General features: G+C 33.9%; 1 protein-coding gene across 8 annotated transcripts in view; it reads left to right on the top strand.

Moving 5' to 3' along the window:
- Positions 1-20,495, top strand: part of LOC125110736 (platelet glycoprotein 4) — a 192,970-nt gene that overhangs the window by 149,825 nt on the left and 22,650 nt on the right. For 7 of the 8 annotated variants that reach the window (XM_047752252.1, XM_047752248.1, XM_047752246.1 and 4 more), the window contains exons 2-3: positions 11,069-11,162; positions 11,654-11,860. In XM_047752252.1, the coding sequence (XP_047608208.1) occupies positions 11,741-11,860 (120 nt within the window). In that variant the 5' untranslated portion in view covers positions 11,069-11,162; positions 11,654-11,740. Of the gene's footprint in view, positions 1-3,748; positions 3,871-11,068; positions 11,163-11,653; positions 11,861-20,495 lie in introns of those variants that run through there. The other variant, XM_047752247.1, reaches the window with a different exon arrangement.

Raw genomic sequence — 20,495 nt, 5'->3', positions numbered from 1 at the left:
CCAGCCCATCCCTCCACACTGCAACCTGTCTCCTTTGGAAGCCATAAGTTTTTCAAAGTCTGCGAGTCAGTGTCTGCTCTGCAAAGTTCATTGTGTCCTTTTTGTTTTTTTAGTTTCCACATGCAAGTGATGTTGGTGTCTCACTGTTTAACTTCACTTTGCATGACAATTTCTAGGTCCATCCATCTTGCTCCAAATTCCATTATTTATTTGCTTTTAATGGTTGAGTAATATTCCATTGTGTATATGTATGCCTTTCTGTAATTTTCAATATTATCATCCATATTACTCTAATAAATTCCCTGAAATAAAAATTTGTTTAGGAGCCAATATCACTATAACACTTATTTATTATACAAACACTATATGTCAGGTTCTGTACTAAGTCCTTCCTATTATCATTCTTGATCTTTGTAACAATTCTGAGAAGGAGCTATTTCCACTAAGACTAAGAGAGGTAAGGTAGTCAATAATATGTCATACACTGAGGGAAGGGTTGGATTCCTAATTCCTATTTAGGCCCATTCCCTTCCACAGTGGATGCTCTTCATCTCAAAGCATTGTATATCTGTGGTATGAACAAACAGTATAGTAACTTCTCCTTACTGGTCAATCTTGCACCTTTCAAAATATTATTGTGGTTACAATAGTCATGAGTGAGCACACTCATTCAGCTGATTACCAGCTATGCGTCTGCTCTGTGCTCTGGGGATTCAGCAATGAACTAAACAGATAAGGGTCTCCCTTCCTATTAAGTCAACATTTTAGCAAATGCAGAGACAGGACAAAAAAAAAAGTCAAATGCATGTCTGATGGTGCCATGTAATCTCAGTAACCAAAGCAGAAAAGGGGGAAAAGGGTAGGGGCCTGATGGGAAGAGACACACTTTGATGTCTCGTAATCAGATCTCTGCCACATGTGGCACACAGCTCACCACACTTAGCTATTAAGATTCTCTTATTTAGGTTTCTTCATGTTTTTGATTAAGAAAATAAGTAGTTATTTAACTCCTAATCCCCACTCAATGTAGTTAGGTCCTGCTCACATCAGGATTCACTTGGATTCTGTTGGATTCCAAACCCTATGTGGTCTTTCAGAAAAAAAAAGAGCTGGGCCTAGTTGACATTAGTATATTAACAGTTATATCTTTCATTCTACTAAAATCTGTTTAGTACTATAGCACATTTTCATAAGGCAAGATATACCCTCCTCTAAAACATATCCCTTCAAAATACTGCACATAACATAATCTTTTTAAAATGAAAACCGCAACATTCATTACTCAGAAATGGGTATAGCATTTTTCTGTCTTATTGTTCCAGGTGAATGTTTTGAGCAAAATATAAATATATGGTTGCAGATTTTATTTAGCTGCGTGTTTTCTGGGTCTCGTGAGCTAAGCTGCTCAGGAACTGTTGTCTATGGGAATGAATATTTAACAGCTACCTCTGGGAATGTTCATTTGATTCCTTGGGCTGCTCATGGGAGGGTGTGGCACTGTCCTCTCCAGACAGAGGATTTAGATGACATTAGGCCACTGATTAATAATGATCCAAGTAAGTTCAGTGTCAACTTAGGTATCTGTTTTGCATGTATTTTTTTCTGAAATATCCTTCTTTAACAGTGTTCATATTTTCATTATAACTTAAGTATCCTTTTAAAATATTTAAGATATGTAGTTTAAAATAGGTCCTATCTGAACTCCTGTGTTGGTGAGCTATTTCTGAATTGTCACACTGGAGGGTGTGTATTTTGGTGTACATATGTGAGAATTAAAGGCTGAGAAGAAAATATATCAAAGCAGCTTAACTACAATACAAGAGATATCCTTAATCAAAATATTAATTGAATTAGCTTTTATACTACCTTACTAATGGAATAAAGATAAATGGTTTACAACTATAAGGAAATCATCCTTTAAAATTAACTGAAATTTTGTAAATTCTTCTTAACTGAAAAGCGTAAATCAGGAGTTCCAGTCGTGGCTCAGCGGAAACAAATCTGACTGGCATTCATGAGGATGTAGGTTCGATCTCTGGCCTTGCTTAGTGGGTTGAGGATCTGGTGTTGCTGTGGTTGTGGTATAGGCTGGCAGCCGTAGTTCTGATTCAACCCCTAGCCTGGGATCCCCATATGCCGTGGGTATGGCCCTAAAAAGCAAAAAAAAAAGTAATAAAAAAACCCATAAATCATAATGACATTACTGGTCTATTTCTACTTTATCATAATTCAGTGCTCTGACATTAGAAAAAATATATATATACCCCAAAGTTTTATAACTTTATTAATTTCTAAATAAATGTCTCAGTCAAAATATACTAGAAAAAGAGCAATACTGGGAAAAAAGTATTTGCCTTTCCTTCCTGTTGTGTAGAACAGCCTGCAAATAAAAAGATTCAATACATGCCCAGAAGGGACAGCACAAGCAATCCATGAGCACTGGTTTAAATACAATCTAATGAATGGAATGTATTTCTGCCTATTATTGTTAGGTTGTTGTCTTTCAAGTTTGACTTAGAGGCATTTATTCAGTTAGTCTGTCTGAGAGATAGTTTACATTCTGAAATTTTTTATTTTGCCTATATGATTCTGAGAATTTCTTCATAAGAATGGATTTTTAATATTGAGGAAAATTTTTCCCCTCAAAATGCAAGGCATTTTATTTGGTTAGATTGTGAAATAATGACTTTCTTTTAAAGTAACTGAAGGGGAGTTCCCGTCGTGGCACAGTGGTTAACGAATCCGACTAGGAACCATGCAGTTGAGGCTTTGATCCCTGGCCTTGCTCAGTGGGTTAAGGATCCTGGCGTTGCCGGGAGCTCTGGTGTTGCAGACGTGGCTCAGATCCTGCGTTGCTGCGGCTCTGGTGTAGGCCGGCAGCTACAGCTCCGATTCGACCCCTAGCCTGGGAACCTCCATATGCTGTGGGAGCTGCCCAAGAAATGGCAGAAAAGACAAAAAATAAATAAATAAAGTAACTGAAGTATGTACTTTTTAATAATAAAGTGTCATCTAAATAGCAATTTGGTTTAAATGTTACTTAATAGTTGTATTTTTATTTGAAAAAATTGAAGATAAATTTAACTTTTTGGTTTTCATAGAAAGATTTTTCTGTGCTTATGATACTTCTGCAAAATTAACAGAAGATGATAAATAGTGAAGAACTTCCAGTTAGAACAATAGGCTATTTCCCTTTTTAAAAGTCTGTTTGTCACCCTGTTGATTGACAGAAACGCTAATTGTTTTTGCAGTTATTAATCTAAACATACCATAGATTAATGCTGTACAGAAAAGTTTATTTTATTTAAACTTCATGAAATGAGTTTTTCTAGTAGGAGAGTGAGACTCTGACAATTCTTCCCAGTCTACACTTCCTACACCTGCCCAGACCCAGGTTATCATCTGGAATAATAACTGCATAGTGAAACAGTATATTAAAAGCTGCTCTGAAAGTTAGATCCTTTTGTCTCTCTGGCCTCTGACTTACTTGCACGGGAAAATGGCCAAAAAAGAAAAAAAAAAAAAAAGGACAAAATCCTGCCGAGGATCTCAGATGTAGGCAATGGGTCCTCACCAGAACATAAAAATAGACCCTTAAGAGCCATATCAGTAGTGGGATGTGTGTGGGTTTCTTCTTTTTTTTTTTTTTTTTAATTCCTTTTGCAACAAACCACGTACTAGGATCTGACGTTGTCTCTCTCTCTCTCTGTCTCTCTCCCTTTTTAAAAAAGCATATTTAAACTCACACACTTTACATAATGAGGATTTCAGTGTAGGGTTTTTCTTCAGGATGTCATTTGTTCCTACTAAGAATTGTCTGTTCCAATGTTGGAGCATTTGATTGAAAAATCCTTCTTAGCCTTGTTAAAGGTAAGTCATAATAATTTTTTTAAATAAAAAGATTTGTCTCCCAAATGATAGGAGATGATACTACTATATACTCTTAAGAAGTTATAGAACAGTAACAACTAGCAACAACTATTTTCTTGAAGTCATTATGCTTTATTTAAAAAACAGTTTTGTGTGGTTTTCCAAGTTACCAATCTCTCTACCTTTTCTGATTAAAAAAAAAAAAAAAAAAAAAAAAAACCTTGTCCAGTATTCAATGGCATTTTGCTTCTTCTTTAAAATTTTATGTTTATCTGTAAACATTTATTTGCTCATATTTAAAATGATTTATAATCCAATTTGATTACTGCAGAATTTTAATGGTGCAGTTAGGCTATTTATACATGATTTTCAATGTAAATTATGAATGAAAATCAATATAAATTAGTATAGTGGGACTAGTTCTTATAAATGACTTGCTGTTCTATGCCAACATGTTTTCTAATATACAGTTGTTAATTACTTACTAATTTAGAGAGTCATTAGTTGGTTTAATCTTCCATCTTAGTTGAGTGATTTCTGGGGAAACTGACTTTGTCTATATGGTTAAATGTAATGTATACTTTGGATATGTTCTTATTAAGCAGTTTTTTTTCAATGAACAAAGATAATGTAATTACTACTGGGATTGGTAAATTATATGACTTCCAAATAATGACTCTGATTATATAAATTTGTATAAATTATATAAAATTTGGTAGCAGAAAAAAATTAAACAAAATTAATGGTTTTGGCTATTCAGGAAGCTTATTACAAAGATCAGCTAATTATTTTCTGGAATTATAATACCAAACTTAAATAAGAATAAATCATCCTGGAAAAAGTAAGAGTTTTAATTACAGTAATTAACTAATACATAACTTTGAATGGCATAAATTCTCTAGAATAAATATCAAATAGTTTCTGGAATTATTAAATAACATGTTGAAAGATGTTTTAAAATCTTTGCATGCACTTTTCAGTCATTTACTATGCAGTTTTAAATTAGTAAAAGAAACATTGCTTTTAATATTTGTTTAAATAAAATTAAAATTAGTTAAAAATTCTGTTACAGTATATAACTAGTCCAGTGATCCAATATTTCATGAGAAAAAAAAAAAAACATAAAATTTTTTTCATTTACCAGAATCATTGTTTGATTGAATAACAAATAAAATACACAATCATCAGATAGGTTAACCTGGGAGAAATATTATAATTACAATTGGAGATGTATTTAACAGAGTGTATTAAACTGTAGCTATTTTATGATTTAATCACATAGTGTTAATTCACTGGTCCAAATCATAGCTGGATGTTTCAAGGAACATTGTTCTAAGCTAGAAGCTGTCTTTTCATTTTCATGATACTCTAAATTCCTGTATACATAAAAATTGTTTTCATCAGATTTTATTATAATCAAAGTTTTGCAAATAATCATTATTATTTGTATAAACTATATACATTTATTAGATTTTTAATTTTTTAAAAATTATTTCTTGCTTTTTTTTTTAGGCTGCACCTGCAGCATATGGAAGTTCCCAGGCCAGGGGTCCAAATAGATGTTTAGCTGCCAGCCTATGCCACAGCAATGCAGGATCCAAGCCACATCTGTGACTCACACCACAGCTCACGGCAACACCCCATATCCTTAACCCACTGAGCGAGGCCTTGGATCAAACCCGCATCCCCATGGTTAATAGTCAAATTCGTTACCACTGAGCCACAATAGGAACTCCCTGTTAGATTTTTTTTAAAGTAATACTTGGAATATTTGGAATAATATTTAACTGTTATCTTTGGTTGTTCAAAATAATACGTCATAATTACATATCAAATAATATGTGCATTAATAGTAATTTTTATTTACTATATCATTTAATTTTGACATTTGTAACTGGACATGGTGTATTTATGCCCATTGTAGAGAAAACTAAGCTACAGAGAAGCTTTATAAGACCCAGAATTGAACCTAGACCATTTGAATTCAAAGCCCAGAATCATAACTATTGGAAATCCTAGAGTATTTTATTATTAATAGTAAAACTTGGGTTGGGAAAAAAGATAATAGCATTTCTTTCTAGGACTCAAAATTCAAGAATGGCTCTAGAAATCCTCTTTAAACCAATAAGACTCCTAGAGAATCATTTCAAATGTATAATAATTTTGATAACCAAGTTCTCTAAAAACTAAATGATAGATTTATTTCTAGAAGAATATTTGGTGTAATGGAAAAAGTCAATGTCATTATTTTTAAGAGTAGCACCAGAACAAGTTTTAAGTTGTTATACTTGAAAAGCATAATTTAGTGGTGTATTATTTCTTCGTATTAAAGACATCTATATTTTTTCTATTACATATAGTTTACTTCTGTATATTCTGATATAATTGAAATACCCATATAAATTTAGAGGAGTATGGTGATTTCCGTAAGAAAAAATGTTGGAGATTTCCTCATCTATTTATTTAAGCATTTTCCACAGAGCTCTTATGTTCTATGGGGATGATTCAGAGCCTAAATAAGATGGACAAGAAGGGGAAAGGGCAACTGTTCCTGCCCTGGTTCACTATAATAGCTATTCTTTTAACCATCATTATAGATTGTGTAAAATAAAACCTAGTCTAATGACCTTCTGTTTCTACATAGTGAAACATAAATAGATTTAAATGATTAACTAGCTTGGATTGGAATCTTCATCTTACTCATGTCTAGGGAATCATGGCTTTGTAAACACATTGAGATATCATGCAAAATAAGTGTGTGAAAAAGAACTCAATTTGGAAAGCTAATTTTCATAATTCATATTCAACCTTTTATTGCATTAGTCATGCCCAAAACTCCAAAACTGGGTTTTGTGGGCAAATGCTGTATTTATTAGATGAGGAAGACTGTGTATCAAAAGAACAGTATGTGTCTAGTGGAAAACAGAGTTGTATGGTGTGGTTTCCTACTCTAAGGATATGTGGAAGGAAGGCTTAAGGATAGCACAGGAAATGTGTGATATTCATGAGTTAGAAAATGTCATCTAGGTCCACAGCACTCATTTATAATAGAAAACTGTACTCTTATGATCTGAAAGTATTTTAAAGTTTTGTAGTTCACATCCCAGAAAATTTTACCTCTGGACCAAGCCTTTTCCAGGTAGAGTTTCCTAGGGATCACAGCTTCAACCACATGTGGGGATAATTACAGATTCTCTGGGTATTGTCTCTGATTTTCTGTGCTGCTTATCGGAGACACTTCTTAGGGCTCAGTCTCAGTTCTTGCCACAAGGTTTCCAACATAGTGGAAAGGCATAATGCTCATAAGTTCATCTACAAACTCCATTCATTCGATAGCGCCCCCCCCCCCCCGAAAAAGAAAGAGAGAAAGAAACAGATGCCCCACATGTGGATATACTCATGAATTATACAAAAGGATTAAGATTTATGGTCTATGAATTGATAGAATACCGCTGATCTCCATATAGACTCAAGCAATTTAAGGATCAGTGATATCTTAAAATACTCCTTTTGCTTTTCTCTTCCTTCTTTTCATTAGTCTCAAAAATAAGTTTTTTTTTCCTGTTCCTGTGATTATTTTTGTTTTCTAAATATAGTTTAAGCAAGCAATATTTTAATATCAATGTCACATCTTCTTGTGAAGAAGAAATAATAAAATTTACCCTAAAATGAGCAAGTAAAATAAATTTTATTAAGAAGCTACATTATTGAGCTTTAAACCAAATGTGCAAGACACAAAGATTATATGCTCTAAAGAGCTGCATTTGAGAGAAAAGTGGGGACAAATAACACTTGTTTCTGAAGATAAACATAAGTGGAAAAGCTGATGAGTAGGTGCTGAGTGACCGTAACTTTGATGTATTCAGCGCATCTTACATAATGTGTTTTCCCCTCCTTTGCTTCAGGTGAATAAAACTCCAGGTTTGAATTTCGTGGGTTGACCTTTATTCAGGATACTACAGTACTATGAACTATACAATGCGTAGTTGGTTGAATCCATGGATGCAAACCACAGTTTAGGAGGGCTGACTGAATGGTTATACATGGATTTTCCACTCAGTGCAGGGTACATGCCTATAATTCCTCTGTGTTGTTCAAGGGTCAACTGCACTTGTAATTTTGTAGTATGAAGCATAAGGTTAAAGTATGATTATAATAGCAATTATTTACTCTTGGCGACAAGGCACTGAAGCATAATAAAGGATCCCAAATATAGCAGTCCCCCCTATACCCACAGGTGTGGGGGATACCTTCCAGGACCCTCAGTGTATCCCTGAAACCACATATAGCACCAAACCCTAAGTAGTATCCCTTTATCTGCAATTTTGCTTTCTACAGTTTCAGTTACGTTCAGTTGACCACTTTTTACACTGGATAAGTGAATCTACGGAAAGCAAAGCAAAGCCATTGATAAAGGAGGACTACACTCGTATGAAATATCTTACCTATTCTTGGAAAAAAAATGGGAAGCATGTAAAAGTAATCCAAGTGAAATCAGTTGTTTGAAAATTTGAAAAATTAGATAAACTCAATCTCTTTCTGTTGAAAATATCACTGTATGTATGAAAGAATGTTAGAATGACACTTGTATTTCTGTTTATTATCATCCAGACCAGTGTTAGACTAATAATTGTCTAACCATGCAATTCCGTGGAATAAATGACACTTCTGTTTTCTGATGAGCTTAACTCAGCAGCAGTGGACTATGTGCACCATCTCACTTCATTTTAAGTTCAAAGCAGACAGAGCCTAGGAAGTACCCAGGTCCACCCCTGAGTTAACAGCTCTAGGTTCAAGGTTAATGAAAAGTCATAATAACGAGTTTTCAGATTTAGAGAAGGAGGCATTGGAGACCCAATTTTGACCCTCTGGGACTTCCAGTAGATTTTTTTTGAGACACATTGTCCCTTGCATGAACTCCTCTGTAGTCCATGGGGCTGCTTGAATAAAGGAGAATGATTCTGGCAAAAGTCAGATAGATTCCCAACTAGGTGATGGCGTAGAATTTGAAAAGGGGCAAATAGACACAAATACATCCATTTTAACAACAAAAGTTTTGTAATTTTTAGAAAAGTTTATATTCCACTTGTCAGAATTGCAAGGGATATTTATATTGAATAAATTTTAGTGGTGTTTACATAGAACAAAATATCTTACTGAAAGAGATGATTTTATTATTGACTGTATTTTTTTAAATGGATTAATGATGTTATATAAACAAAACCAGAAACTGACACTGGGGTTTGCTGTCCTGATTTTTCAATGAGTTTGTAAACCATAGGTTTCTATAGAGATTCTCCTCGAGTTTCCTAAATATGGTACCAGACAGTGTTAGGGGGCAGAGGGAAGATCAAGTTTGGAATTGGTGTCTCGGGGTTCTCAGCACTGGAGTAATCACAATCACTCTCCCTGGTCTTCGATGTGAGAATGTGAGTAAAGAACAAGTTCTTTACTTAAACTAAAAACTTCAGACTTCATCTTAGCATCATATTTTACACATGAGGATATTGAGGTATAGAGTGATTAAGTGGCTTACCTATGGTCACCTTGCAAGAGAGTGGCCAATCAGAATTTCATTTAATCTCCAGTCTATCAGTCTCCATTACATCAGCTGGAATCCTTGTATTTTTATAACCACCTCAGGTACAACTTGCAGATGAGAACTGAGGAATGGTCTATGAAATGGGTATTCAAATGACTTAAAAATCTCCCCTGAATATGGTCACTTTTAGACAGTACAGAACACCTGGATGATGTTTTCTACTTAGCAGTTACAATGATTGTTTAAAAGATTACATTTTGTGAAAATTTAAGGTGCTCTACAATTGCACTTTGCCGAGGAGAGTCTACTTGATAATATCTAGTCCTTATTATCAGTTTAAATAACTTCTTCTATTGTGTTATGACAATCCTGGCCAAAGGCAGAGGGAGGGAGCAGGATATTCTTCACCCTCCACCCTCAAGCAATTAATAGAAAGCCATCCCTACTTGTGCAGTGACACGTAAAATTTCACAGGAAAAATAAATCACTTGTTTTGGTTTTTGTATTTTTGTTTACATTGGAAAAAAACATGTGACATGAATGACTATTTAAGCTTCTTAGCTACCAGGACATCAGAGTGAATCAGTTTGCTCGTCCTGATTTACAGTGGAAGAATCCTAGGTATAAGACATAGGTAAAGGGAAACCCTAAAACATGGAAAAGAGGAAAAATAAAAAAATTGTCATGAGAAAGTTTTATAACATTTGCCTTTCTCCATATTGGAAAAAGTCTGATTTCCCTTATTTTCTTATCATTATTTACTTATCTATGCAGGTAATACTTTGAAAAAAACTAAATGGTTCCTCAAGTGGAAAGAAATAACCATAAAATCACAATGCTAAGGAAAGAAAATCTGAGACCATAAAAAATACAATTTTTATTAGTCTACTTACAATGTTGAGAAAATACTGTGTGTGTCTCTATTTTGTCTGTAGCCTCCATTATGTTGGCATTTACATTTTCCTTGGCAGGGGACAATTTGAAGTAGGGAATATTTGTTTATAAACTACAAAGGACATTCTGTTTAACAATGTCAGGTGACTCACATTTATAAAAATGCTGTTGCAAACAAAATAGTTCAAATTAGCATGTTTTCAATATCAGAATAATAAATTCTTAGCAACTTTGTTATTATAGGCTCTACTCATTCCACTAAAAATTTTCTTCTAATCTTTATGAAATAACCATGTATTATATAAAGATAACACATATTGACTAGGTGAAATATATGCTGTGTATACTGAAACGGTCTAGTTGATTTTTAAAGAATTCCCATGAATCAGTTGCCCATGGCAAAGTGAACAATACTTCTATTGAACATATTGAAACATGTATATGTATACACACACACACAGGAGAGAGACTAGTAAGGAAGCAATGCCTATCACAGAAACTAGGTACTTTTTACCTTACATATCTTCTTTTCAATGTTAGACTATCTAAATGTTATTAAAATTAAATTGAAAATATAGTACTCTTTTTAAAAATATTTCAGTGTTTTCAACACTGTTTATAAGAAAGAATTCAGACACAAATTCAATATTCATGAAAATGGAATTTTCTTTAAATAGTGATTATAATTTTGATATTAGAGAGTAGTATTACTTTTCTGAGACTGTATTTTCCCAATTTATTTATGTTTTTCTGTTTTCATAGATATCTTAGAAATGATTAGAAGAATCGATTCCTTCTGAGATTCATCAGATCATTTCCTACAAAATCCTCATCTTGCTGTCTACTTGTGGAAAAGGTATAGTAAAGAAAACATCTGTCACCTTCTTAGAGCTTCACATTTAGAAGGAAAAGATATAAATCAACATTCAGTTTGTAGAAGAATTCGAGACAGGATACAGATGGTTGTGTTTGGATGGAGAAGCCAGAGAGAGGGTGAAGATGCCTGTAAGTGTCCCAGGCTGAGGGAAGGTAGACAGTGAGAATACAGTTAGCATGTTCTTCTTCAATAAGGTTTCAGTTTGTTAGTGATCACTAGGAAGAAAATTTTATAAAGATGGATTTTGAAGAAATGAAAAATGAGCATGACAATATTTAATATTTCTACCACTGCTAGGTAGTTCAAAGCCCGAAAGGGGAAAACCTAGAAAGTTTTGTAAAGCGGAAAGAAAAGCATCTGTTTATTTATAACTGGCAAACTGATCTGCTTCAGTTGCATGTTTTCCTTGTACTTTGATCTTTTCGTACTGATATTTAAGCTTCTGTTTTATGATCTCCTTCTAATAACAGAACCATACCTCTTGGAAACTACCTTCCTTAGACCTCAGAGTTTGAAAGAAGCAGGTGCTGAATCTTAGTTTTTCGTGAACAAGAAAAATGGGCTGCGATAGAAACTGTGGACTCATTGCTGGTGCTGTCATTGGAGCAGTCCTGGCCGTGTTTGGAGGTATTCTAATGCCAGTTGGAGACATGATTATTCAGAAGACAATTAAAAAGGTACAAGTAGTATCAAGAAAATTTCTGGTCATTCTGACTCATTCTATTTTCTGTCCTTTTTTGGCTTGGTGTGCCTCTTTCATATTTCATGGTAATTCACATTTTTGTGTCTCAAACATAAGGGTTGTTATGAATCACTGAAACTTCATGATAGAGAAATGTTCAAAGTATGATGTATATTCTGTATGAATGCACTGTCATCTTAAATTTAATATCCAAGTTCTTATTAAAAAAACTATTGTAGGTATGCAAATTAGTAGAAATTATTGCTTTTAATTGTATTCAAAGTGTATGTTGATATGTTATTGGATGAAAAAAAAGTAAGTGTATCAGGGTACCTCTTTCAAAGAAGTTGCACTTTGGGTAATACTGATAAAAGTAAAATCACATTTCATATATATATAAAAAACTTAAATATAATTGTGTTTAATATTCATGCAGATACATGGGCAAACTATTTTTTTGTCTGGTAAAATGCTTTTTATAATATGCACAATAGTATGATTGCCTTATAAATATTTCCCATTGATGAAGTTTTATATTTGAATCTTAGAAAATACTTTGATAAATGTTAGGTATATATGTTACAAGTTGACTCTAGTTTTACCTTTAAAAAAGTGACAATATATAGACTTTGCACAACAAACTAGAATATAGTTTTCACCCCAGTTCCTTCCAGTTCAGCTTCACATTCACCAAACTTAATTGATAGAACACTAGAATAAGGAGAAGCAGATTTGCTCAAGGCCTAAACCAGGGATGGCAAGTTCAAATGCCTTCAGAGGTTTTAAGTTCTTAAAAAACAGTAAGTGTTGCTATGAAGAATAAGATGAAGTGAAGTCTGGGACTACTGTGAACTTAAAAGTGTATATCCTGCCCAAAGACATATATGTTCATTTTTTAAAACATAATGCTGGCCAATTAATAACATAGCTGAGTGCTAGCCTCAGCTCTTGGCCTGGTTCACATGCCAATGGTCTAGATGTTAGTAAGCACAGCACACAATGGAGAACAACAAGAACTAAGTCATAAGATGGGCTAGACCACCAATTCATTCCACAATTTCTGTTTTTGCCAAAACTGTTATCTGTCTCATCCATCTGATCATGTTTGACATCTTTTCTTACTAGGAATATAAACTAATACTATACATTATGCCCTAAATATTATCTCCTTCCTTGGAATTCCCAGCTAGCTTATTATTTTTAATATAGTTCAATAGAGACAGATGGGTGATTGTAAGGTGGGAGGTGTCTAACAGTGTGAAGAGGAATCAGCATTGTTCAACACCCTTTCTTCTCTATAAACTGTGTTTCTGTTCTGTATCTTCTGTGAAAATAAAACAGGGTCTAACAGACGGACTATAACTTATCGTTTGGAAAAATCTTCAGAATAGGGATGTACAATAATCTTCCAGTGCACAGCATTTTAGACAAAGATATTTTTTCTGATACGTAATTTATGATCAGTAGCTGTACATTGATCATCATTATGCAACAATATTAGTGCATATAGACTCTCTTTTAGGTTGCACAGGAGAGTTAGCATCTATTTTAACTGTTTAATATTTATCTCCAAGTTCATTATGATTAATATTAAGGAAATAAGAGTTTTGAGGCATCAACAGCTTGCTTTTGTGTAGAGGCTAAGAGAGAATAAAATAAAATTTTTCATCAACAAACACAAGGTTTAACTAGAGAAAAAGCGTATTGAAAAACACACAGACTTGTGAAACTCTAGAATTGAATTCTAAAATGTAGAATATGGAACATAAATGTCATTTAGAAAGAGAATTTCTCAGAGTATTCAATAACATCACGAAGAAGGTGAGACAAGTTGAATTTTGAAAGTCTAAAGAGGGCTACAATAAAAGTGCCAAAGGACTCTTAAATACTACAGAAATGGGGTGGAAATGCAACTAAATGTTGTGAAGAGGGAAGGAAAAATATAGAAAATGTGAGAAAAAATAATATTAACAAGAGAGATATTAGAAAAACAAAAATGTGTTTAGGTTTAGGAAACTTTGGGCATCAGGCAAAATAATATTTAATTAAATATTATTTAATTGGTATAATAGGCAAGACTAGATGGTGTTAAGTTCTCAGGTAGGTGTCAGATAGAACAAAATCTACTTTTAAAGACTAATACCAAATATACTATATACTAATATACTGCATAACAATATCCTAATATACCATATCTTACATTAACATGCTAAATAATAAAGCATCTATTTAGTGCTGCTAAGAGATTCATATATACTAATCATTTAATCTTTACAAACATCTATGAGAAAATTCTATTATTTTGCCCATTTTACAGTCACAAGACTGTCAATCAAATTGCCAATTCACCTGGCCAAAAGGAAGAAGAGTCAGTTTCCAAACCTAGGCAACCTGAAAGCAGAGAGTGAATGAGGTGCACAGTCTTGTACTCTGTAATTCTACAACACAAAGTATTGGAAAGTAAGGAGACCAAACCAGGAAACCCAGGAAAAGCTCTGTAGGACATAACCACTTTCAAGGAGAATTTAAAATCCTGTTGTAGTTTGACATAACAAAAGGCACTCTGGCCTGGTGTGGTGGAGCACACAGAATTGAAGGGTGATGGGGTGCAGAATTGAAGGGACTGAATAGGGAGAGAGGAATAAAAATAACAAACTGCAAGATGTGTACCTGAGTTATTGATAGGAATCTATATCTTAGGAGAAAAGGAGAGAGGTTTTTATAAATGTATATTTCAAAGGTCAGAGCTCAGAGAAATTTGATCATTACTATGGAGATTACAGATAAAAGCAAATAGACTTGCTTTCTAGAGAGTTTGAAGGTAGGGATAAAAGAGCAGAGAAATTACTAAAGGATTTGTGCATTCAGAGGTAGGTAGGAAGACAAAAACAGGAAAAGGAGAGCAATGATTTTATATAACAAAATGAAAACAAGAGTAATTTTTTGGAAGTTAGTGAGAGGCAGAACTCAAGGAAAAAGAGAATAGGATGATTTCAGGCAGATGAAAATTAAGGAAATAATGGTTAGGACATAGCCACTAATGATTTTGAAAATATAATTTCAGTAGGGTAATAAGCAGGAATGAAGTAGAATGCTTTCTCTTCTTGTTTTTGAAATGAGGGTTATCTGCAGTCTTTGCACTGCATTGTAATCCAGCTGAATATTCACAGACTAAGACATCATTAGAATCCCTTCAATGGTCAGTGGCTGTGGGTACATTTAATACTAAGCCTGATTTTGCTTTCAGATTTCCACATAGCCATTGTTGACTTTGGCCATTTCAATCATGTAAAGATAGATGCTGGGATTTTTTTTTTTAATTAAATCAGTGTGTTTCTTTTTTATTTAGTTAACAAAATTATTTTTTAAATGATACTGGCATAGATGTGTGTGTGTGTGTATATACATATATATACTGCATACAGTAGAAGTAAAATCTCTGAATTATGTATAAACACAGAGAGCCAAGTCAAATCTCTGCTTTAGGAGCATTTAGGTTATGCTAAAATAAATTTTGTTAATTTACAAGTGTATACAAGTTCTACCATGGGTCAGTATTTGTTTACTATTGAAACTCATTGTAGATTGCTCACTTTATTTAATGGATTAATAGCAAATTAGAAAGTTATTACATGTATTCAAACACCATAAAAAATTAAAGTGCTTAATTTTAAAAGATCAGAAAATCATCTCGTGTTGTTATCTAATTTTTATTTTATTTTATTTTTATTTTTTTGTCTTTTTGCCTTTTCTAGGGCCGCTCCCATGGCATATGGAGGTTCCCATGCTAGGGGTCGAATCAGAGCTGTAGCTGCCAGCCTATGCCAGAGCCACAGCAACACCGGATCCAAGCCACATCTGGGACCTACACCACAGCTCATAGCAACGCCGGATCCTTAACCCACTGAGCAAGGCCAGGGATCAAACCTGCAACTTCATGGTTCTTAGTCAGATTCACTAACCACTGAGAGACAACGGGAACTCCCTGTTATATAATTTTTAAAGAATAGAATCGGGACTCTATGATACCTCCTGGTTCTAAAAGATGGTGCCCTGATACCAGCATTTGAAATGGACTAAAATACCATACATTTTACTTCATATACATATGTATGGATACATATATATACATGTATATATATGTATGTGTATGTATGTATTTTTTCCTCATCATTTTCAAAGGGTGTTTTCTAGGGATTTTATGCCTTTTAAATATTATAGCTGAAAACATTCTTTCCAGTACTTTAGACTATGATTCGTAGTAGATTTGTTAGAGCTAGCAGGCTTATATAATCTTGCTAGACAGACTAAAAGTCAATGGCATGAACTGCTACAAATGTGCAATGGAGAATTATCAAAGGACTTCAGAAACAGGTCAAAGTTCAGCCACCATTTACAAAGGATAATTTACTACTTAACACTGTTAATGTCACTTGATAAATATTTCATGAATATGGTATAATGCAGGCCATTTTAAATAGATATTTAATTTCCCTGTGATATTAGATGTAGAATGCCAAGAAGGGATTTGAAGATTTTTTTTCCAATTAAAAGACTAATGTTCAAACATGTCAACACTTCCTTTCTCCATTCTTGAAAAAGTGACCCTTTAATAGCAAAATAAAAGCTTTCTGATTAAATTAAATGTATTTTATTAAAATTACTAGAATTTCAAATTAACAGTCTATATTTGATAATAAAATTAATTTATATTCATGTAAATTTTAAAATATATGCTTAGAATTTTACAGAATGATAAAATAATTTATATATTCTTACAGTATCTAAAAAGCTCTAAAAGAAACACTTGAAGTGTAGGCTGTTAAAAAATTGTAGTATTCTAAATTTAATGGCAATCTATGAGAACATGAAACTATCTAAATCAAATTATAAATTTAAATAGCAGTATAACATGAATTAAACACTCATATACTTGTGTATTAATTCCCGTAATAAAATTATTCAAAATGTCTTAAGAACCGGCAGGTCAGCATATGTAATTTTCTTCCTCCAGTCCAACTTAATATCAACATAATTTACTTTTCATGCCAAATAAAAGATCTGCCACTTTAGGTTCTTAAACTCTTGGAAGCTGATTTCCTGAGTTTCAGAAACAAATTAATCTATTTCACCAAATTTTATTCTGGGGTAATTGATGACTTGATAACCTGAAACTAAAACCACTTTTTGACTGTCAGGGAGACTGGCACTGATACTTGAATTCATCCTCTTTCTATTATATAGGAGAAAATTTTTTGAACGTGGGAAAACTGCTTGTAACTGATCCTAAGCATAACAAATTGTGGTAGTGAGTGGAGAGGACTATTTTCAGTATGTTTCTGATTTTTAGGGGACTTTTGATTTCACTGGATGAAGAATAAATATAAAAATGATGAAATAGCAGAAAAAAGTGTCAGGATTTTACATGAGTTATTGCCACATGACTGGTTTAGACAATTATCCTAGGAGAGAAGTAGTTAAAGAAATCTGGGAAGTAAATGAGATTAGAGTCTTTCTCTAAAGGGTGGATAGAATTTGTATTTTAATAATAACCAACATTTATTGAATGCTTCCTATGTGCTAACACTGTTCTAATTGCTTACATTTAGTAATTCCTATAACACCCCTAAGAGATAAATATGTAACTAAATGATGTTCCACTTTGATTTTCAAAAATACTAATGTCATGTATTTCAACCTAATAATATTATTCTTATTATCCCCATATTATAGATTCGGAAACTGAGGTACAAAGAAATTACATAACCTGCCCAAGTTTGAATGGTTAAAACATGACCAGACCCAGACTGGAGATGAAACTCACAGCCTCTAGTTTCATTGTTAACCACTGCATTCTAGGTTTTGAGTGAAGACAATGTACTTGGTCTGGCTGGGAGTAGGTTGAGGAAATCTACTCAGAGATTAAGATATGCTATACATGATCCTGTCCCTTGGTCCTCTGCAAGATTCTTGAGACATGGGACAATGTATTTTCTATATACGTACCCTACATAGTCCACACATAGGAGGATATCAAGGACATTTTAATAGTTAAAGTGAAGTTGCCCATCATGTTGGTGAAGTACTACCATTCTGTAGCAGCAGTAATCAAGTGATCATGTGACTACATAGAAGATATTACTGCCCCAAACATGTGCTTTCAAATGAATGTAGCAAGGTTTCCATGCTTTTAGCACAGCTGGAGACCATGTCCTGTGAGAGTCATCAGGCTGGAATCCAGTCATTACCAGGGGTAGATAGTCTGAATAATTAAAGGCAGGGATAAACACTGCTGTTTGTATCAGCCAAGTGAGAGAATCTTAAATTATATTACCTTTTCTGAACACATAATTATCAAATATGTACTTCACATTTAGTGAAAGTTTTGTAAAATAGGCCAGACAGTCCAAAGTCAATTTAAAATCAAAGCCTCCTAAATTCACAGTGGCATAAATACTTTGGTTTTAAAATTAGAAGAACTTATGATATTCCTTTTTTTTTTTTTTTTTGTCTTTTTGCCATTTCTTGGGCTGCTCCCACGGCATATGGAGGTTGCCAGGCTAGGGGTCTAATCGGAGTTGTATCCACTGGCCTACGCGAGAGCCACAGCAATGCAGGATCCAAGCCGCGTATGTGACTTACACCACAGCTCATGGCACCACTGGATCGTTAACCCTCTGAGCAAGGGCAGGGATCGAACCCGCAACCTCATGGTTCCTAGTCAGATTTGTTAACCACTGTGCCACGACGGGAACTCCTGATATATTTATTCTTGGTACTCAAAAAGGCCTGTACAATTTTTTAGTGCACGTGGAAGTGTTATCGTCTGAGGAAATGCTTCAATGTTTTTCTGTTTGTCTATGAACAATTCATGGTGTTATGGAAACTACACAAGATTTTGCTACTACAAGAGAAAAGGCCTGATTATCCATGATCTATCTACTGCTAAATTGTCATACAACATAAAATCAGACATCTGATTCTCTAGGACCTTAAAAAATGGATGGGATTAGATGGCCTTAACTCTACCAGCTGAGAGTTTAGTGCCTTCATTGCAAAAGTGTTTCTTTTCTTTTCTTTTTCTTTTTTTTGTCTTTTTAGGGCCGTACCCTCGGCATATGAGGGGTCCCAGGCTAGGGGTCTAATCCGAGCTACAGCTCCTGGCCTATGCCACAGCCATAGCCATACCAGATCTGAGCCGTGTCTGCTGTCTACACCACAGCTCACAGCAACACCAGATCCATAACCCACTGAGCAAGGCCAGGTATCAAACCCGCAACCTCATGGTTCCTAGTTGGATTCATTTCCACTGCATCACAATGGGAACTCCTCAAAAGTTTTTCAACTTTCCCATTTAAAATTAAAAAAAAAAAAATGGACTTCCTGTCATGGATCAGCAGTGACAAAACTGACCAATATCCATGAGGACATGGGTTGATCCCTAGCCTTGCTATGGCAGTGGTGTAGACCAAAAACTACATCTCTGATTCAACCCCAGCCTGGGAACTTCCATATGCCATGCTGTTGTAGCCCTAAAAATGACAAAATATCCTGCTGAGGAGCATCGAGAACTATGTCTAGATACTTATAATGCAACAGAACAAAGGGTGGGAAAAAAAATGTATACATGTAAGAGTAACTTGGTCCCCACACTGTACAGTGGAAAAAAAAATTAAAATTAAAAAAATACAAAATAAATATAAATGAATAAAAATTAAAAAAATCGCGGAATCAACAAATAAGACAAAGTGATTCATGGCCTTTACAAGAAACACGTGATAGGCTTACAAGGTCTGTTTATATGAGATGCACAAGCATTAGAGTTAGGGAGTTTTCTGTTCTGTCACATATATTCTATCACAGTCCCTTTTCAATTCCATAAACATTTGAGTTCTACTCATTAAGAACTGAAAATATATGCCTTGAGAGTCACATGATAAATAATTGATATTGTATTTGTCCTTAAGATTCTTATAGTATGAGAGTAACCATGTATATGTGTGTATGTTCCTGTGTATTTTCTCCTCCTTAAGTCTCTTGTAATGGGGTAAACTAACATAGTTTTCAGCTTCTATATATATTTCAGCTATAATATCCTTATCATTTTAGGGTAAAAATTTTTACAAGAATAGCCATATTACTTTACATGGAATTTTGTCTTACTTTTGACCTTGCTACATAAATAAGACTTTTGAAGAGCAAATAAAAGTTTTTCAAGGCCAATTATTTGCAAAACGTAAGAAGTTCTAACATCACATTAGCTGCTTCCTTGTATCAGTGTAAAAGGATTGCAACAGCACAGGATTTTGTAAAGGCATTTTAGTTGATGCCTTGTTCTTCTCTAAAGAATTCCCTTATTCTCTGCATTAAGCAATAAAGTATCCTGAAGAGATGAAACTTAATTTGACTTCTACCAAGTAAGTGCAGAGGTGACAGGAAATGAATGAATGAATAAATAAATAAATAAATAAATAAATAAATAAATAAATAAATAAATAAAAATAAAAGCCCAGTGTATAAGAGGACTAGCCTAAGGGTGGAAGACTAGGATTCTTGTCATGATTTTACTTGTCTAACTTACCCCTGAGGCAGCCACCTGGTTTCTCGGACCTCAGCATGCTTTCCTAGAA

Source organism: Phacochoerus africanus, chromosome 11 (genome assembly GCF_016906955.1).
Source record: "Phacochoerus africanus isolate WHEZ1 chromosome 11, ROS_Pafr_v1, whole genome shotgun sequence".
Lineage (NCBI taxonomy): Eukaryota > Metazoa > Chordata > Mammalia > Artiodactyla > Suidae > Phacochoerus > Phacochoerus africanus.
The sequence above is the reverse complement of the archived record's forward strand: the minus strand, read 5'-3'. Positions and strand labels throughout refer to the sequence as shown.